The sequence below is a fragment of the Leopardus geoffroyi genome, chromosome B2 (assembly GCF_018350155.1).
Source record: "Leopardus geoffroyi isolate Oge1 chromosome B2, O.geoffroyi_Oge1_pat1.0, whole genome shotgun sequence".
In the NCBI taxonomy this organism is placed as follows: domain Eukaryota; kingdom Metazoa; phylum Chordata; class Mammalia; order Carnivora; family Felidae; genus Leopardus; species Leopardus geoffroyi.
The window spans coordinates 37,467,784-37,489,846 of NC_059332.1; the positions used below are offsets into that span (position 1 = coordinate 37,467,784).

Sequence of the window (22,063 nt, forward strand, 5' to 3'; positions counted from 1 at the left end):
AGCCACCCAGGCGCCCCTGAACTAGTTACTTTTAATAGCTTATTGAAAGCTTTTTAAATTTCAGCACGCTGCTATGAGTATCAGCAAGAGACTCATTAGTTCCATTTTTCAATTGCTTGCTTCATTGTGCAGTTATATGAGACGTCTCTGGTCCGTCATGGTTTGATGACTCTGGGGCCCAGTGGTTCTGGGAAGACGACTGTCATAACAATCCTGATGAAGGCATTGACTGAGTGCGGAAGACCTCACAGAGAGATGCGAATGAATCCCAAAGCGATTACCGCGCCTCAGATGTTTGGCAGACTGGACACTGCTACTAATGACTGGACAGATGGGATTTTTTCTACTCTGTGGAGAAAAACATTAAAAGCTAAAAAAGGTACACCTCAACTCTCCTTTGTGAAGCTTCCCCCTTCCCCCCCCCCCCCCCCCCCGGTCAGTTTATTAATAACACAACGTTTGATTTTTTTTACAGGTGAAAAGTGATTTTCCCTTTTAATTATTTGCAGGTGAAAACATTTTCCTCATTTTAGATGGCCCCGTGGATGCCATTTGGATCGAGAACCTAAATTCTGTGTTGGATGACAATAAAACTCTCACGTTAGCTAATGGAGATCGCATCCCCATGGCTCCGAATTGCAAGCTTTTGTTTGAAGTCCACAATATTGAGAATGCTTCCCCTGCCACAGTTTCCAGGATGGGCATGGTCTATATCAGCAGCTCTGCGCTCAGCTGGAGGCCGATATTGCAGGTCGGGACAGGAGACCCACGCCAGTGTGTGCTCAGTGGCTACCCGGGGTTCACATCCTTGGGAAACTGAGGTTCTGTCTCTTTGCTGCAGGCGTGGTTGAAGAAGCGTACCGCGCAGGAAGCTTCTGTATTCCAGACTCTGTATGATAAAATATTTGAAGATACATATACATTCATGAAACTGAACCTCAATCCAAAAATGCAGCTCCTGGAGTGCAACTATATCATGCAGGTAAGACTGTGGACATTCTCTATGTAGACTGGAGACGTTCCCTCCCCCCGCCCCCCTCCCCCCACGCTTGCAGTTTAGAGGCATCTGAAATAGAAAATTCCCACAGTCCATAGAAATATTCTTATGATATGGCTGTGAAGGCTTGGAGAAGTTGGATTCCTATTAAAGATTTCGTTCATGTTGTTACTGCCATCTGTTTTATTGTTTTCTCTTCCCAAGGGTGGGTGTTGTCAGGGGAAGAGGTATGAACTGTCTTCCCCACCATCAAGCTTAGTAACCTTCCCAGAAAGTGCATCCAATCATGACAGTAGACTAACTAAATAAGTAAAGCAGACTGTTCTACCGAAAAGCGCAAAAAGGGAGCTGGTAACAAGCAAGAAGATTTGAATGGCAATCTCATCTCAGCATTGCATATTTACAGAATACCAGACCAGGAAAACCTTTAAACAACTTTCCTAGTAGTCTCTAGCTTTGTGTGTATGTCTTTTCCGCCTCCCTCCGCCCCCTCAGCTTTTCTTAACAGTCTTCGGAGAAAACAGAACGAATCATAGATTTTGAAGGGCTCTCCTGCTTCTAGGCTATAGGTGACCTTTCAGTATCCAATCTGGTGCTTTGATTTTCTCTTAGTTTAATAATGGATACCGGTCAGTGAGGATGGGTAGGTTAGAAGTAATGCATGAGACCCAAATCAATTAATTATTTAGTAATTACTTTAAAATGCATAACAGAAGTGAACATCTTATCTTGAATTAATTTTGTTTTGAAAGACTGAGGATGTCTTGCTGTAGATACATTTCTTTCTGATGCTGGATGGGGGGGTTGGTGCACTTTTCTTTAAATGAGTAGGTAGCAAATATTTAAGCAAATATTTGCACAACTGTCTGTCTCAACACTGACACCTGCTGTTGTATTGCAAAGGCAGCCAGACACAATGCCTACATGAATGAGTGTGACTGTGTTTCAGTAAAACTTTATTTGCCAAGCAGGTGGCTGGCCCCTGGGGCCACAGTCTGCTGAGCCCTGCAAAAAGTTAAAGAGAAATGCAGTCTCTGATGTAGGAAATTTGGAGCCTGCTTCAGATTCTGTGTCTCCCTCTCTCTCTGCCCCTCCCCTACTCATGCTCTGTCTCTCTCTGTCTCTCTCAAAAATGAATAAACGTAAAATAAATTAAAAAGAGAGACAGAGAGAGACTTAAAATACAAATCGACAATAAAATGATGTTAGGAGAGAGATAAAGGAAATTAAGGTGTTCAAAGGTCATTGGATATACAAGATAGGAATAAAGGGTTTATCTTTATCTTTCATTACCCGTGTATGCAGGATATACTGTCTAGGTAAGCATTAGAACACAGAAATTGAGTGCAGTGTATAGGTAGTAAACAAACAAAAGGAAAAAGTCAATCTTCTCAGGAAACAGGAAGAAAGCTACGACACGTGTGCTCAGCAAATGGTAAGGAAATGGAGGTGTTAGAGGTCCGAGAAAAAGAAGAAAGTATGAAACAGTCATCTCACGGAGAAGGAGCCTGAATGGAAGCTGAGGTCCGTGATGATGATTTAAGTTTATTTATCTATTTTTGAGAGAGAGAAAGAGAGAGCAGGGGACGGGCAAGGAGAGAGGAAGAGAGAGAGAGAATCCCAAGCAGGCTGTGCACTGTTAGCACAGAGCCCGATGCCTGGCTCAATCCCACAAACCAGGAGATCATGACCTGAGCTGAAATCAAGAGTTTTAGTCAGTCAGTTTAACTGACTGAGCCATCCGGGCAGCCCCATGGTCATGATTTTAAAATGAAGCCAGAATTGTGTGGTTTTCTCCAGCCAAGCTTAGCTGCATAGGTGCAGGTGGGTGGAGAGCAGGCCGAGTTTCAACAAGGCTTTAATGGGGTTATGGCTCTCACAGGTGAGTAGAGGGTGTATGCAACAGTGATTATAGTGATGGGTCCTGGAATTCCAGCTAGGAAAGAAAGGAAGTGAGGAAATGAGGGATAGTTTAATGATGGCAGGAACTATGGATCGTGGTAGCTCTCTCTTGAACCTGGGAAGTGGAGGAAATAAGCTAGAAAGAGTGGGTATGGTAATCAGAGAATAAAATGCTTGAAACTGAGATAATGAAGGGGTCACAGTTCTTGATAATAACAAGGTGTAGGTATGACTGCACGAATGGCTAAAAACCGTTTATTCATTTTTGAGAGACAGAGTATGAGTGAGGGAGGGGCAGAGAGAGAGAGAGGGAGACAGAATCTGAAGCAGGCTCCAGGCTCTGAGCTGTCAGCACAGGGCCTGACACGGGGCTCAAACCCACAAACAGTGAGATCATAACCTGAGCTGAAGTTAGATGCTTAACCGACTGACCCACCCAGGTGCCCCTGAAATAAATATTTTTAAATGATAATATATTGAAAGAAGGGAAGAAAAAAACCCTATCTCCAGATATTGCTTGATCACTGTCCAACAGCAGATAGCATTTAGAGAAAGGTCATCCTGGTTTAAAAAGTCTGCGTGGGGGGCGTCTGGGTGGCTCAGTCGGTTGAGCGACCGATTTCGGCTCAGGTCATGATCTCACGGTTCGTGAGTTTGAGCCCCACATCGGGCTCTGTGCTGACAGCTCAGAGCCTGGAGCTGGCTTCTGATTCTGTGTCTCCTTCTCTTTCTGCCCCTCCTCCACTCATGCTCTGTCTCTCTCTGTCTCAGAAATAAGTAAAAATAAAAAAAAAATAAAATAAAAAAAAAAGTCTGCCTGGACTAGCAGAAAAGATGCCACAATGGAAATCAGAGGGTGTGGTTTCTGTCCCTAGCTCATGTGACTAACCTCACTGAGCTTCAGTTTCCTCATCTGAAAAGTAAAGGGCCTAAATAAAATAGATGTTTACTTTCTTCTTCTTCTTCTTCTTTTTTTTTTTTCCTTTTAGACTAGATGTTTTCTAGGTAGTTTCTGGATCTAAAGTTTAGTTACTCCAAAACGTTAATTTTTTTTTTATTTCAAAAATTTGAACACCAAAATTTATTTTATTATATTTCAAATATTTTCAGTCTCTCACTCTACTGGAAGGTTTAATTCCCTCCAAAGAAGAAGGTGGTATTTCATGTGTCGAACATCTTCATAAATTATTTGTGTTTGGCCTAATGTGGAGTTTAGGAGCCCTTTTGGAATTGGAAAGCAGAGAAAAGCTTGAGGCCTTTTTACGAAGTCATGGAAGCAAGTTAGACTTGCCAGAAATACCTAAAGGCACAAATCAGACCATGTATGAGTTTTATGTTACTGATTATGGTAAGTACAGTGACTTACACTTGAAATGAGATGATCTCTTTTTCAATGAGAAAAATATAAACTTTCATAAACTCTTCTATAGGGGAATATTAAGCCGATTGTAAATAACTTGATTGCTAATACCATTTTTAAAAAGCATAGATGCAAAAAATAGTGGAACTTTGCATATCGACCATGCTGGAAACTGGTAAGAGACTCTTGGCTTCTCCTCTTTTTGGAGTGGCCTAAGTGAAATCTTGTATAAATAAGTTGGCAATACCTCTCACATCATGTACATCCCGGTGCTTGAAGAGAAAGGCAGCAGTGTAGAGAACATAGATTACCCTCATGATGAAGTAACAGATCAATCCCACAACTTCCCTGTTGGAAACGTCGGAATGAGAGAATGAACCAAGCATATGGGGTCCTTCTTACCTGCAGCAGACTGGGCACAGTCCGGTGCTGTCACCTCAGCCCCCAGCCTCCTGTGTGTGGCACGGCCCAGCTTCCCTCTCTCTAAGAGAAATGCCCTTGAGTTTGGCGCCCTTTATCCAGAGCGTAGCTACCAACTCTTCTAAACTCCAGAGAAGATGAAACATGCTTCCTAAAAACTGTATTGACCTCTGATTCTTCCTAAAACCCCAAAGCAGCAAAAGCATTTTTTAAAAGTTTATACATTTATTATTTCTGAGAGAGAGAAAGAGAGAGCACAAGCAGGGTGGGGGGCAGAGACAGAGGGAGACACTGGATCCAAAGCAGGCTCCAGACTCTGAGCTGTCAGCACAGAGCCCGACAGGGGCCTCAGACCCACAGACCATGAGATCGTGACCTGAGGTGAAGTCAGACGCTTAACTGACTGAGCCACCCAGGAGCCCTGCATTTGTTGTTTTTGTTTTGATGCATAAACTCAGAACAGGACCCTGGATGGCAACAAAAGCATTTTGAAAGCAAGAAAACAGAAAGGTAAGTGGCACTTGATTTGGCACACGGGGCAAGGCAAGGTAAGTCCTAAACTGGCAGGGGGAAGAGTTGAGAGGCAATGTAATGTATGCCGCAGAACCTTCCCATGGCTCGGGAAATGGAAACTGGGGTGAGGGCAGAGGTAAAAACCAGAGTGCTGCTTGTAAGTCTAAGAAACAGAACCTCCAGGTCCTCTTTCCAAAATCACACTGGTAGATAATTGCACTCGCCTCATACTGGCCAAACACGGAAGAATTGGTGTTTAGAGAGTGTGAAACACAGAATTGCCTAGAGTTGGAGGATACTGGACACATTTGAGAGTGGAAGAATCATACTGAAAATAGGGATTAAGTGAAAGTTGGGGTTTTAAAGGCCTTTATAAAGAGACTGAGGTGAAGTGAACTTTTTTTCAGCTGGGCATTTTTAATCAGAATGATTAAGTTAATTCTATGTGTGATTAGATGCTATTAAAGATTTGGGTTCATAAAAGGGAGCTCTAACTCCAAATGCAAACTAACAATGAAATGCATCCTTAAATCTACTTATGAATTCTGTTACAATCCAGAAACAATCAAAAGATGGGGGTTTTTAAATTTTTTTTTTTTTAACGTTTTATTTTATATTTTGAGACACAGAGAAACACGAGTCCCAGCAGGGAAGGGGCAGAGAGAGAGGGAGAGAGAGTGGGAGACACAGAATCCAAAGCAGGCTCCAGGCTCTGAGCTGTCAGCACACAGCACGATGCAGGGCTCGAACCCACAAATGTGAGATCATGACCTGAGCCAAAGTTGGATGTTCAGCCGACTGAGCCACCCAGCTGTCCCAAAAGATGGTTTTTTTAAGAGATCAATAAAATTGATACATCTCTTACCAGAGATATCAGAGGAAATAGAGAAGACATAAATTACTGCTGTTCAGAATGAAAGAGGGAATATCCTTACAGGCTGTATAGACATTAAAAAATAAGGGAATACTAGAAACAATGTTTTGAAGGTATGTTTGATGATGAAACAGACATGTTTAGATAAAAAAGACAAATTCCTTGAAAGGTACAAACTACTAAACCTCATCAAGAAGAAATAGACATCCTACATATCCCCAGACTCACCAAAAATGTATAGTTAAAAACCTTTCTACAAAGAAAACCCCAGGCCCAGATGGCTTTATTGGTGAATTCTACCAAGTACTTAAGGAAGAAATAATACCAATTGTACAAAAACTGCTTCTAAGACATTAAGCGTAAGGAAGAAATACATCCCAGACCGTTTTATAAAGATGATGTTATCTTGATATCAAAACCAGAGAAAGGCATTATAATAAAAGTAGACTGTAGAGCAGTATGTCTTAGGAACAATGACCCATATTTCTTTCCTTTCCCTTTTTAAATTTTAAGTAGTTTCCACACACAATGTGGGGATTGAACTCATGATCCTGAGGCTAAGAGTTGTATGTCCTACCAGCTGAGCCAGCCAGGTGCCCTGACACACATTTCTTAATAAAATTTTAACAGGTAAAGTCCAAGTGAGCATTTATTCTATGAATTGAGGGTTGGAGTAACATTGAAAAAGCAATAAATTTATTTTGCCATGTTAACAGACTAAAAGCCAAACACATCATCAATCATCTAAATAGATGCAGAAAAAGCATTTGACAAAATTTAACACCGTTTCATGGTGAAACTCTCAGTAAACTAGGAACAGGAGCTTTATAATTTTGACAAAGAGCATCTACAGAAAAGATAACATTTATACTTACTTATTGATGAAATATTGACTATTTCCTTCCCAAGATTAGAAATAGGACACGGATGTTCTTTCTCATCACTGCTATTCAACATTGTACTAGGTCTAATCAGTGCAGTAAGGCAATAAATAAACAAAAACATACAAATAAAGTATCTACAGATTAGAAAAGAACAAATATACCTCTATTTGTAGACAATATGACCATTTGTATAGAATCCTCGAAAAAGTTTTTAAAACCAGTGAATTAGTTTAGCAAGGTCATAGGATAAAAGGACAATATACAACAGTAAGTTGTATTTCTATATGCTCACAACAAACAATTAAAAATTGGAATTTTAATATACTATTTAAAAGAGTATCCAAAACTTAAGCAACCATCGAGTCAAAATGGATTGCTATGTGGAGAAGATGTTATATACGAGCCTAATGGTAGCCACAAATCAAAAACCAGTGATAGATATGCAAAAAATAAAGAGAAAGGAATCCAAATATATCACTAAATAAAGCCAACAAATTATGAAAGAGAAGAAAGGATCAGAGAAAAACAGCCATAAAACGAGTAACAAAATGGCAATAAATACATATCAATAATTACTTTGAATGTAAATGGACTAAATGCTCCAATCAAAAGACATAGGGATACAGAGTGGATAAAAAACAAAAACAAAAACAAAAAAAAACCCAAGGCCCATCTATATGCTGCCTACAAGAGACTCATTTTAGACCTAAAGATATCTGCAGGTTGAAAGTGAGGGGATGGAGCACCATCTATCATGTTAATGGACATCAAAAGAAAGCCAGAATAGCCATACTCCTATCAGACAAACTAGATTTTAAACCAAAGACTGTAACAAGAGATGAAGGAGGGGCATTATATCATAATGAAGGGGTCTATCCATCAAGAAGATCTAACAATTGTAAATATTTATTCACCCAATATACGAGCACCCAAATCCTTAAAACCGTTAATAACAAACATGAAAGAACTAATCGATAATAATGCAATAATAGTAGGGGACTTTAATACCCCACAAACTTTGATGGACAGATCATCCAAACAGAAAATCAACAAGAGAACAGTGGCTCTGAATGACACACTAGACCAGATGGACTTAATAGGTATATCCAGAACATTCCATCCTAAAACAACAGAATACACATTCTTTTTGAGTGCACATGGAATATTCTCCAGAATAATAACATATTAACAAGGTAGCAACAAGGTAGCAAATGACATATCTGAAAAAGGGTCGGTACCCAAAATATATAAGGAACTGATACAAGTTAACACACACAAAAACAAATAATCCAATTCAAAAATGGGCAGAAGGCATGAACAGACATTTCTCCAAAGAAGACATATAGGTTGCTAACAGATACATGAAAAAATGTTCAACATCACTGATTATCAGGGAAATATAAATCAAAACTACAATTAGATAGCACCTCATACCTGTCAGAACAACTAAAATCAACAGCCCAATAAACAACAGGTGTTGGCGAGGATGTGGAGAAAAGGGAAACCTCTTGCACTGTTGATAGGAATGCAAACTGGTGTAGCCACTGTGGAAAACAAACAGTATGGAGGGTCCTCAAAAATTTTTAAATAGAACTATCCTATGATCCAGCAATTGCACTACTGGGTATTTACCCCAAAAATGCAAAAACACTAATTCAAAGGGATACATGCATCCCTATGTTTATTACAGCATTATTTATAATAAATTATGGAAGCAGCCCATGTGTTCATTGACAGATGAATGGATAAAGAAGAAATGGTATATAGATATACAATGAAATATTATTCAGCCATAGAAAGAATGAAATTTTGCCATTTGCAATGACATGGATGGAAATAGAGAGTATAATGCTAAGCAAAATAAGTTAGAGAAAAACAAAGACCATAGGATTTCACTCAGGCATGGAATTTAAGAAACAAAACAAATGAGCAGAGGGGAAAAAGAAAGACAAACCAAGAAACAGACTCTTAACTGTAGAGAATAAACTGATGGTTATGGGGGCGGGGGGAGACAGATGGGGGGATGGTTGAAAAAGGTGATGGGGATTAAGGAGGGCACTTGTCATGATGAGCACTGGCTGATGTATGGAACTGTGGATTCACTATATTGTACACCGGAAACAAACATAACACTCTATGTTAACTATACTGGAATTAAAATTTAAAAAATAAAAAATATGTCTGATAAAACAATTCAATCCAGAAAACATAAAGGACTCTTGCCATTCCATAATAGTGGTTAGACAGCCAAGCCAAAATTTTTTAAATGGGCACTATAATTAAATAGATGCTTGACCAAAGAAGATTTTAAAATGGTGAAAAAACACATGAAAAGATATTCAACATCATTGGTTATCGAGGAAATGCAAGCTGAAATTAGAATGGGCTATGATTACACAGCCACTACAATGATTGCCATATGAAAAGATTGATAATACCAAATATCAGCAAGAATGTGTAATAACTGGGACTCTCATATACTACTCTGTGGGATAGCCACTTTGGAAAAACAGTTTATCAGTTTCTTAGAAGTTAACACCTACACTTACCAAATGACTTGTTATTTTGCAAGGAAATTTGAGATTGAGGTTATTCCTCCAGTGATGAATATTTTCTTTGCTACTCTCAAATGTGTGAGCCTGTGCTCTGTTTTCATGCATTCTGTGTACACAGTAACTCTTTCGGTACAATCCTGAATCATGGTATAATATTCCTGAAAAGCCAGTTAAAATTAACAATACGATACCAACAATAAAAGTAATTCATGGCAACAGTGTGAACATCTCTAACCAAGTTTGCCTAGCCAATGGTGATTATAAATCTTTGTAGATTGTAAGGCACATTCCAGATATGCTAAATGTAAATACAGTTTTTTTTTATAATTGAAGAAATGTGGTAAAAATAATTCTTATACCAATAATATCCGTCAGTAAATTATGGGCTATCTAAAATCAGTTAATAAATTAGTAGTTACTGTTAAGTCAATAGGCTGAGCACTTTATTAACTAGTTTCAGGGCTAGATTTGTTTTCCCCATTTCTCATGGCAAACATTCTATGTCCACTAACCCCTTTTTGGTCTTCCCTATCCTTTCAGTTGATGGGGCTTCCCTACTAGATATAAACATGTCACTGGTTTTAGCAGTAGCCAGTTCTAATTCCCTTTCAGGCCAGATCTCTCTAGATGAATGATTTAGAAATTTAAAAACTGATTTTGTGAAGGGGCAAAACAAATTTAAATGATCAAATGCCATATATATTAGATAAGCAGATATGTTCACATATTTTTGGAAAATGGTTTAAATGTCCATGTGATTCTGTTGGGTGTTTATGGCATTTGCATTTTTATATTTTCAGATACTTTTCAAAGAATGCAGTTTTATTAAGATGAATTTTTACTTACTGTGTAGGTGATTGGGAGCACTGGAATAAGAAACTACAGCCATATTATTATCCAACTGACAGTATTCCAGAATATTCATCAATTTTGGTTCCAAATGTTGACAATATTAGAACAAATTTTTTGATAGACACCGTTGCAAAACAATATAAAGTAAGTTTGATAGTTTCTTAGCTGATCACAAACCTGTATGAAACACATCCCTTTTCACACGGTACAGATAGAAAAATTAAATTCCAGCACAGGGGGCCGGAAGTGGTGCCATTTAAGGGAAACACTTTTGGCGAATGAACCCCAGGATACACTCCAATTCAGTATCCCCTGAACTTCTGACTTCCGGCTTGCTAAGGAAAGCTGTCATATGCTCACAAAGTCCCTCATTCTCTCGTGGTCACGTGAATATTTGCCCATTCTTTCTTCCAGCACGGTTGTAGTACACATTTCACATTTAAATTTTTAATTGAACTAGGATTTATTTTGACGTGGGTCTAATTCTAAAAAGTAATTAAAAATTAGTCATATGAATTTTTAGAATGAAAAATGGCTGCTAGAGCCATAAGGCATTTAAAACCAAACACAACCCCTTTCACCATGACTATCCTATTACTGCAGGCTGTTTTGCTCACCGGAGAGCAGGGGACTGCGAAAACTGTAATGATTAAAGCCTATTTGAAAAGATACGATCCTGAAGTACAGTTATCCAAAAGTCTAAACTTTTCATCTGCCACAGAACCAGTCATGTTTCAGGTAAAACCCATCACTTGCTGAGGTAATCAACATCTTAAATGTTTTGAGTGGTGTTTACAGTAAAATGTGTATGCATATAAAAGCTGGTGTGTGTGTGTGTGTGTGTGTGTGTGTGTGTGTGTGTGTGTAGGAAATGGGGCTGCACCTGGCAGTCAGCTATTGGTTTTCCTTAGGCTAAGATGGAAACCAAAGCCAAATAGCATATTTTGACCTAATATTGAGGCTGAAGCTGAACTTTGTGCATAAAATTAATGATTAACATTCCAATAACTTATTTTTTGCAATTTTACACTGTTTATTTAAAAAAACAATTTTAGAGTTCATTTATTTATTTGAGAGAGAGAGAGAATGCATGTGCGTGTGAGTGGGGGAAGGGCGGAGAGAGAGGTGGACAGAGAATCCCAAGCAGGCTCCGCTCTGTCAGCGTAGAACTCGACGCGGGGCTCCATCTCACAAACCATGAGATAATGACCTGAGCTGAGACCAGCAGTCCGACGATGCTCAAACAACTAAGCCATCCAGGCGCCCCTACAATGTCTATTTTAATAATGGTATTTATGTATATTAAGTAACTCAATTCACTCTGAGAGACATGCTCAGCATTTTTAGGAATCTGGGTTGAAATCTAACACTTAAACCATTTCCTCTTTCCAGAGAACCATTGAAAGCTATGTGGATAAACGAATGGGAAGCACATACGGGCCACCAGGAGGCAGAAAAATGACTGTATTTATTGATGATATTAATATGCCGGTGATTAATGAATGGGGAGATCAGGTATGACTAAAATATCTCCTATAGATGATAGTTAATCAGTATTTTTAGTTATATATAAAAAATGTCAATAGCCTTCATCTTATTAAGCCTCCCTAGTAGCAGTTCTGTTTTGTTTGACTTCTCTGGTATAGCTGGCATTCTCCCTTCTTGAGGTCCTCGTGGGCTTTTCAGCAATACGCCTACCTGTCTCCCTGGCTTCGTGATTTCAGTGACCTTTCTGGCTCCTCTCTTCCTTTCCCCAGGGTTTTAGTTTTGTTCTGTTACCTCTTATTCTACATACTCCCTCCAAGGAATACCTGATGTAGAAAATACCTTTTTTTTTTTTTTTCCTTTTAACTCTGCCATGCGTGTGTCCCCCTTGTGATCATCTGTCAACCCCAGAGACATTCCCCATCAGAGAACCTCACTGATGCCGTCAGGGTTCTGCATGTTCCTTGTGGGATTGCCAACACCTCCCTCCCACCACTGCCCACTGCTTCATCAATTACATCTACCTGGAGCCTGCCAGCACCCATTCCATCTGGCCTTTTATGTGGATTCACCTCAGATACCTCTAGGAGGTCCAGACTCCCAGGTCCTGTGCTCACCTGAGACTATTCCTCAAACAGCTTTGCACAGCACTTCTCTGACCTTACTTCCTACTTTTCCCACTCTGAAACCTTTCACTTAAAAAAATTTTTTTTTAATGTTTATTTTTGAGAGAGACAGAGAGTGCGCAAGTGAGTGGGGGAGGGGCAGAGAGAAAAGGGGACAGAAGATCCAAAGCCGGCTCTCCATCGACAGCAGAGAGCCCGATGCAGGGCTCAATCCCACAAACCATGAGATCATGACCTGAGCTGGAGCCAGATGCTTAACCGACTGAGCCACCCAGGTGCCCCCCTGAAACCTTTCTATGTGCCCCTGGAAGCCATAGTTCATCCACAGAATTCCTTGTAAATGCAACTTCTCTGAATTTTTCTTTTGCCTGCTTGCTCTAATGGAAATCTGGGAGGCTGCTTTCCTCAGTCAAGTTGAGCCCCTGGGCCTAGAGGTGAGGGAGATGTCCTCCTTGCCTCTTGTTGTCCCCTGCCCTGTGGAGGGATCAATCCCACCTCATGCTTCCCTTGTTGCTGTCACCTCAGACCCTCAGACAACACCCTGAAGATTTCCATTCCTGTATCACTGTTACTCTCCCTCTTGCTGGGGCCAGAATCATGTGTGTGGAAACTGGGCAGGCACAGTGACTCATACTTCAAACAGACCTGCATTGGTTTAATGCTCTGTAGCCACCAGTGTGAATTTCTTAATAATTACTTTTGAACAAGGAGCCTTGCATTTTCATTTTGCCCTGGGCTTTGCAAATTATGCAGCCTGCTTGTTGTAATTCTTGGTGATGCCAATACTGACATACGTGATCTTGACCTCTTAGTTCCTCCTGTGATGATTGTGTCTTCCACCCTGGGTGAATTAGTCATCCACGCAGTCATACCTACACCTTGTTATTATTGAGAACTGTGACTCCTTCATTATCTCAGTTTCAAGCATTTTATTCTCTGATTACCATATCCACTCTTTCTAGCTTATTCCCTCCACTTCCCAGATTCAAGAGAGAGATACCACGATCCATAGTTCCTGCCATCATTAAACTATCCCTCATTTCCTCTCATTTCCTCACTTCCTTCCTTTCCTAGCTGGAATTCCAGGACCCATCACTATAATCACTGTTGCATACACCCTCTACTCACCTGTGAGAGCCATAACCCCATTAAAGCCTTGTTGAAACTCGGCCTGCTCTCCACCCACCTGCACCTATGCAGCTAAGCTTGGCTGGAGAAAACCACACAATTCTGGCTTCATTTTAAAATCATGACCATGGGGCTGCCCGGATGGCTCAGTCAGTTAAACTGACTGACTAAAACTCTTGATTTCAGCTCAGGTCATGATCTCCTGGTTTGTGGGATTGAGCCAGGCATCGGGCTCTGTGCTAACAGTGCACAGCCTGCTTGGGATTCTCTCTCTCTCTTCCTCTCTCCTTGCCCGTCCCCTGCTCTCTCTTTCTCTCTCTCAAAAATAGATAAATAAACTTAAATCATCATCATGGACCTCAGCTCCCATTCAGGCTCCTTCTCTGTGAGATGACTGTTTCATACTTTCTTCATTTTCTCGGACCTCTCACACCTCCATTTCCTTACCGTTTGCTGAGCACACATGTGTTATAGCTTTCTTCCTGTTTCCTGAGAAGATTGACTTTTTCCTTTTGTTTGTTTACTACCTATACACTGCACTCAATTTCTGTGTTCTAATGCTTACCTAGACAGTATATCCCGCATACACGGGTAATGAAAGATAAAGATAAACCCTTTATTCCTATCTTGTATATCCAATGACCTTTGAACACCTTAATTTCCTTTATCTCTCTCCTAACTTATCATTTTATTGTTGATTTGTATTTTAAGTCTCTCTCTCTCTAATTTATTTTACGTTTATTCATTTTTGAGAGAGACAGAGAGAGACAGAGCATGAGTAGGGGAGGGGCAGAGAGAGAGGGAGACACAGAATCTGAAGCAGGCTCCAGGCTCTGAGCTGCCAGCACAGAGCCCGACGTGGGGCTCAAACTCATGAACCGTGAGATCATGACCTGAGCTGAAGTTGGACACTTAACCAACTGAGCTACCCAGGTGCCCCCCGCCCCTTTTTTTTTAACTCCCACAAGACATTATTTTTACTTTTTTATATATTCACTCTTCATTTGCATTGCTGGCTTGTTTGCCACTTTCTTTGCTCTTTCTTCATTCTTCCTTCTTAGACCTTGCATGTGGTATGTTCCTTCTGCTTTTAGAACCTACTTTAGAGAAGGTCTTTTCATGACTAATTCTTTGTCTGCACATGTCATTTCATCTTTTTTTTTTTTTAATTTTTTTTAGCGTTTTATTTATTTTTGAGACAGAGAGAGACAGAGCATGAACAGGGGAGGGTCAGCGAGAGGGAGACACAGAATCTGAAACAGGCTCCAGGCTCCGAGCTGTCAGCACAGAGCCCGACACGGGGCTCAAACTCACGGACCGCGAGATCATGACCTGAGCCGAAGTCGGCCGCTCAACCGACTGAGCCACCCAGGCGCCCCTCATTTCATCTTTTTTATTTGAAAGACAGTGTTTCTGGGTGTGAAACTCTAAACTCGCAGTTCTGGGTTTTTTTTCCATCATGTTGAATATATTCTTCCTGTTTTCTGTTTTCCTTGTTGCTGTTGAGAATTCAGCTACCACTTAATCATGGCACGTCTGAACTTTATCTGCCTTTTTTTTCACTTGCTGCTTTTAAGACTTTCTCTTTGCTTTACTTTCCTATAATTTTCTTTCTTTTAAAAATGATGTTCCTTGGTGTAGATTTATTTGTACTTATTTGCTTGGAATTTGCTAGAACTCATGAATCTGTGGTTTGGTGTCTTTCATCACTTCTAGAAAATACCCAGTCCTTATCTCTTCAAATATTATTTCTGCCCCTCCTTATTTCCCTTCTTCTCAGAGTCCTATTGTATATCAGACTTTCTTCTATGCCTTGTATATTTCTCCTTTTTTTCTTACATCCCAGCCTTTTCTCTCTCCAATGCTTGTGATCTAGATAATTTCTCCTCTTTGTCTTCCTCCTCACTAATTTTCTTCTCTGTTTTGTCTAATCTCCTGTCAAATTCATCCACTGAGTTTTTATTTCAGCTACTGTTTATTTTCTCTTTCAAATATGTCATCATTTTTATAGTTTCCTATTCCTTGCATATATTTTCAAATTTTCAAATGAATTTTAAAACATATTGAGCATAGTTGTTTTAAGGTCTGTGTCTGTTAATTTCAGCATCTGAAGTCTATGTGATCCTATTTCTGCTCTTTGTTGTTTTAATAGTTCCTGTGTGTGTTGAACAAGTCTTATTTTCTGTAAGTATCTTTGACTGCTTGCTAGATCATTACCCTTGAAAAATTAATCATGACTGTGTTTCACAGCCTAAGCTGGATATGCTCTCATCAAGACAGGTTTTGAGTTTTCTTCTGCCAGATCCTTAAGAGCTTATTCAGTCAGGATTATCTCAAAGCAAGGCTAAGATTGGAAAGTTTCTGGTCCACTTAGGCTATGCATACCGAGGGTGCAAATCTGTGCAAATGTCATCCTGAGGCCACAGCCTCCTAGGGAAGTCTCTTATTTTTCTTTTTTCTTTTCTTTTCCTCTCCCATTCAGTAGGGATCTAAGAGAGACTTCTCAGCAGTAAGGTGAGGAGAGTGGAGGAATATTAAGATATCATCTATAAACTGAAGAGCTCTTGAATTTCGGACTCACTTAACCAATTAGGGATGTCTACTTGGATCTCAAACTTACCATGTCCAAAACGAAATTCCTGTTACTCCCTAGATCTGCTCCTGAAATAACTCCTCTTAATATCAAGAAGTGGAAACTCCACGTTCAATCTGTTAGGAAATCATGTGGGCTGTATCTTCAAACTATATCCAGGATTTTACCACTACTCATTACCTCTATTGCCAACACCTGGTGCAAGCCACCATCTCTCTCTCTCTCTCTCTCTCTCTCTCTCTCTCTCTTCTTAATCATTACAAATGCCTCCTCATTGTCTCTCCATTGCCTTTGCCCTTCTCAGTCTATGCTCACATCAGCACCCAATTAAAACATGGATCAGATCATGACACAGTCTTCTCGTCAAAATCCTCCCATGAGACTTGTAGAATATAAATGCCAAAATCCTTACCATGACCCAAAGACCCTGCATTGACTGATCTTACCTCCCCATGACTCTGCCCCAAACACATTTATTGGTCCTTGTATACACTGGATATAATGTTCACTCAGAGCCTCTATGTTTACTGTTTTCTCCTCTTGGAATATTCTTCCTCTAGATACCTAAATGGTTTGCTTTCTCACCTCCTTCAAGCAATGAGGTTATATATTCTTTGGTTGCATGTCATGTGAGGTGAATCCTCCCATGTTCTCCATATTCAGTTGCACCCTCGAACACTGTTTATTTCCTTTCTCTGTTTTATTTTCCTCCCAAAACTCATACCATTTTATTTACATACATATATACATACTAGCATACATGTGTATATATTTTTTCTCCTACCACCAGAATGTATGCTCCATGAAGACAAGAATTTTTGTCTATGCTACAACAGAGTCAGACACACAGTGGTCATTAATATGTGTTGAATGAAAGAATGTCATATTTGAGGTGCTTGTGTGTCATCCACTCAGGGATGCCTAGTAGGAATTTGGATATACAGGCATGGAGCTTAGAAGGGAATCTGAAGCTAGTTACAGAGTTGAGATTCTTTAGGGTATAGGGTTGACATGACATCGGCTGAAATAGTGAGAATGATAGAACTCTGTAGAACACTTACATGAGAGGGATAGGTGGAGAAAGAATGACTTAGGAAGTGATCCAGGGTCACAAGGTAAACCTGGAAATAATTGAGCCTCTGAAGCCGAGAGAGGAAAAATTTTCAATAGGGAAGAAGTGTTAGCAGTGTTAGAGTCCTCAGTAAAGGAAGATGAGGACATAAAATCTAAACCCCAAACATTCCTGAAGGCTCAGGAATAACTATCCCACATTCTGATTTAAAGTATTTTGAAATGTTAAATGTTGATATTTGTAACTCTGACTACTGTTGTAATTGTACCAAATATTTTGTAACTTGCCTATTTAAATTTCTCTGGAGATCCATTTTATCAAGGTGGTGAAGAGTACACTGAACTTGTTGCAGACGTTTAGATTATGGTTTCATTCATGAGTGGTAGCATTTAAGTATTTTTTAAAGTTTATTTATTTATTTTGAGAGAGACAGAGATAGTACGAGTAGGGGAGGGCCAGAGAGAGAAGGGGAGAGAGAGAATCCCAAGCAGGTTCCGCACTGTCAGCACAGAGCCCCATGTGGGGCTTGAACCTGTGAAGCCGTGAGATCATGACCTGAACCAAAACTAAGAGTCAGACACTTAACAGACCGAGCCACCCAGACACCCCCATGAGTGGTAGCATTTACATAAAATTGCCTTGCAGGTTATTATCAACATTTACAAGCACTTCACTGATAAGAGTTGACTATTTCATGTGTACTATTTTGTAAGAGCCATGCAGGAATATGATAGATATACTTACTAAAGTTATCACTGTGTACATTTCAGGTAACTAATGAGATCGTGCGACAAATGATGGAAATGGAAGGAATGTATAGCTTAGATAAGCCTGGAGACTTCACTACTATTGTTGATGTGCAGCTCATAGCAGCAATGATCCACCCTGGAGGTGGTCGAAATGATATTCCACAACGTTTAAAAAGACAGTTTACTGTGTTTAATTGCACATTACCTTCAAATGCTTCAATAGACAAAATTTTTGGTATGACTGTTCTTGGTGTTACATTTTTTTATCCTATTAAATAATGGACATAAGCCATGCAAAACCTTATATAAGAGATAAAAAGGCTCTGTCTGAAGTAGGGATTAAGAATCTGAAATTGAGAATTAAATACCAGAGAAGAGGGACTAAATATTAAGAAGACTCATGTTTATAGTCTATTCTAAAACTCAGGAATATTTAGAAATAGCCTTGTTGAAGTTTGACTTTGGTGTAAGCAAACATTTGTGTTTTTGTTTTGTTGACACAGTAGATCAAAGAAATTTGGGCTACTGAATGACAGCACATGTATTATAGGTTAACAATGTAATATATCAAGTCAAATGTAGCACTTTGATATGTTAATGAAATGGGAATTTTGATAACAAATTTATGCTCATATAAACTATTTCATTAAAAATTATATATATGAAGACATACAAGAGAAACGGACCCATGTATATATAGACATTAATTGGCATTGCAGGTGCTGTAGATTAGAAGGGAAAGGGAAGACTTGTAGTAAATGGTACTGGGACTTTTTTAGTAATTGTTATGTGAAAATAATTGAAATTGAACCCTTACCTCACACCAAGCATAAAATCAATACAGATGGATTAAAGACCTAAATATAGAAAGCAAAGATATAAAATATTTGGAAGAAAATATCTGCATGACAGCTGAGTAGGAAAAGAAACTCATATATTTATTTATTTGCTTATTTATTTATTGCTTATTTATTTATTTTGGGAGAGAGAGAGAGAAAACACAAGCAAGGGAGGGTCAGAGAGAGTGGAAGAGAGAGAGAATCCCAAGCAGGTTCCATGATATCAGCACAGAGCCTGAAGTGGGGCTTGGTCTCATGACCTGAGCTAAAATCAAGAGTCAGACACTTAACCCATTGAGTCACCCAGGTGCCCCTGGAAAGAGCTTGTAAAATGAGACTCAAAAAGCAGAAGCCATAAAAGGAGATGACAAGTTTGACTAGATTAAAATTAAGAACTTTTGTTCATTTAAAAAGCAATATTGAAGAGTGAAAAGACAAGCCCCAAAGTGGGCAAAGATGCAAAGATGCAAATTTAAAACACCAAGGAGGGGCGCCTTGGTGGCTCAGTTGGTTAAGCATCAGACTCGATTTTGGCTCAAGTCATGATGTCACGATTTGTGGGACCAAGCAGTGTATTGCACTCCATGTTGACAGGGTGATGCTTGCTCAGGATTCTCTTCCTCCCTCCCTCTCTCCCTGTCCCATGCTCATGCATGCATGCTCTAGATAGATAGATAGATAGATAGATAGATAGATAGATAGATCACCAAGGAAATAACATTTTATACCCACTTGATTTGCAAAAATGAAAAATTCTGACAAAATCAGGCATTGGGGAGAATGTGCAAGACTGAGACACTCACCCCCTACTGGTGGGTGTATAAATTGGGACAGGCCTTGTGGATAATAACTGGAACTCATTACTGGTAAAGCAGAATGTGTGGACACCCACAGCAGTTCCATTTCCAGGCATATGCCAGTTTATCATTTGTTTCCTTTATGATTTTCACTTTCTGAGTTTCACTTAAGAAGTCCTTTCCTATCCAGCAGTCATGTCGATATTGTCTGTGTTTTCTTCCCAACATTACAGTTTTGCCTTCCATATTTAAACCCTTAACCCGTCGTTACTTGATTTGTGCCACAAATCAATGGCACACATGTTCTACAAGAATGTTTATAGAACAATGTTCATGATAGCAGAAACCTTGAAACAATCAAATATTTATTGACAGTAAAAGTGGATCCATACATAGTGGTCTAGGCACACAGCCTAATGCCATTATGCAGCAGTGAATATGAACAAACACAGCTACGTGCTTCAACATGGCCGAAGCCCAGAAATGGGTTGAGCAAAAGAAGCAAGTCACCAAGGAATATATGATACGATTCCATCAAATTAAATTTCAAAAGTTGAAGTTAGAGAAAATGTTAAAGGTCAAACCCATAAGTGGGCCACCCTATAAAGAAAAGCAAGTCGCGGTATCTCGTTAGGTCAGAGTAGTGGCTGCCTCTGGAGGAAGGAAGGGGTTGTGGACAGCGACGGACAAACAGGGGCTTCTCCTGCATCCGGCAAGGTTGTGCTTCTCAGTCTAGTCATCCGTATGTGAGTGTTTGCTTATTTGTTAAACTGTTTTGATTAATGATGAATGATATCTCTGATATGATTAATACTGAAAACTAAACATGGAAAGAGAAATGCTTAACGTCACCCAGCTTAGTTGGTCTTGTAACGATTTATTCCCTGGGATAAACATGTACCTTTTGTCTTTTAGTAAGCTTGTACCTTCAATCTTGTTTTATTTTCCAGGACTTATTGGCTGCGGGTACTTTGATCCTTGCAGAAAGTTCAAACCTGAAATATGTGAGATGATTGGAAATTTAGTTTCAGCAGGCAGAGTGCTGTGGCAGTGGACTAAGGTACAGAAGGGTCATTGTCCGTAATAACAAAAAATCTACTATTATTTGGCCTGTTCTCACCTTGTGGCCCATGAACTTATCATCACATCACGGAGTAGTGGGTTCTCTCTCTCTCTCTCTCTCTCTCTCTTTTTTTTTTTTTTTTTTTGAAAAGACAAATTAGGTGCTCAAATAGATTTATGACACCTTTTCCTTCCAGGGAGCAAATATTCTGACTGGATGATGCTTTCCATATGTATGAGATATTACTATAAACCACACACGACATCCAAGATAAAGTAGAATTTTGCTAAAACAAGGACACTGCTTTTCTGCTTGTTACTCTGATATTTATCTCAGACACTCACCTATTTCCTGACTGAATACATGGATCTCCAGATGTTCTTAGCTATCTGAGACTTAAAATCTAACTTGTGTGAGTCTTGAGATGGAGTGGGAATTAGTAAATGGATGGAAGTGTACTTAACAAAATGGACTAGATTTTAAGACACAGGGCCAGTGCCCTAAGTAAAGCTCAGGAAACATATAGCTGTCACCAAGATGGCTTAAAGCAGACTCGTGAGAAAACAATTAAGTGTAGGTCTGAGGTAAAAACAAGGTGGAGGTATATGCCAAAAACATTCATTAGGCCAATTACACACATCTGGGAGGAAGCTTATGTCCTGGAGACTTCTGGAGGGTGCCAGCCTCTCAGATTCCTGGGTGGATGAGGGAATTTCTAGATACAAAATTAGCAGGGGTGCCTGGGTGGCTCAGTTGGTTGAGCGTCTGACTTAGGTCAGGTCAGAGATCCTCAGGTCAGGATCTTGTAGTTTATGAGTTCGAGCCCCACATCGGGCTTGCTGCTGTCATCACAGAGCCTGCTTTGGATCTTCTGTTTCCTTCTCTCTCTGCCTCTCTCTCTCTCCAAAAGAAATAAGCATTAAAAAAAAAAAAAGAATTATCAGGAGAGGAATTGGGTGTTTCTTATGAAATTCTCCGTCCACGCAGCCCCCTATGGTGACCGGTTCCTTGCATGGGGGCTGCCCTTTGCCAACATACGGTCTTTGCACATGCTGTTCTGCCTCTCTTAAAGTAACTCCAAAATGAATGGCAAGGGTTGAGCGTCTGAAATAATTTTCTGTGGTAAGATCCATCTGTTTTTCCAGTGGGGCTGTTGTTCAATGTCATGTGCTTATATATGCATATATATTTTCTGAAAAGCTTTGGCCTACTGGGTGTCTTTCCATCAAAGCTTTTTTTGTTGTATAAATGTTTACTGCTTCTATTTCTTCATCTTTCTTTACCTCCTTAACCTATTTTGCACAGGCTTTTGTTCGCTGCTCTCGGCAAGGTCACCAAAGACCTCAATCTTGCC

The 22,063-nt window shown here is 39.7% G+C and overlaps 1 protein-coding gene across 5 annotated transcripts in view; it reads left to right on the forward strand.

Moving 5' to 3' along the window:
• The window catches only part of DNAH8 (dynein axonemal heavy chain 8), a 334,161-nt gene that overhangs the window by 169,371 nt on the left and 142,727 nt on the right, over positions 1-22,063 (forward strand). For all 5 annotated transcript variants that reach the window (XM_045498070.1, XM_045498067.1, XM_045498069.1 and 2 more), the window contains 9 exons: positions 133-379; positions 510-751; positions 842-982; positions 4,010-4,247; positions 10,359-10,501; positions 10,961-11,095; positions 11,750-11,872; positions 18,032-18,245; positions 20,597-20,706. In XM_045498070.1, the coding sequence (XP_045354026.1) occupies positions 133-379; positions 510-751; positions 842-982; positions 4,010-4,247; positions 10,359-10,501; positions 10,961-11,095; positions 11,750-11,872; positions 18,032-18,245; positions 20,597-20,706 (1,593 nt within the window). The remainder of the gene's footprint in view (positions 1-132; positions 380-509; positions 752-841; positions 983-4,009; positions 4,248-10,358; positions 10,502-10,960; positions 11,096-11,749; positions 11,873-18,031; positions 18,246-20,596; positions 20,707-22,063) is intronic.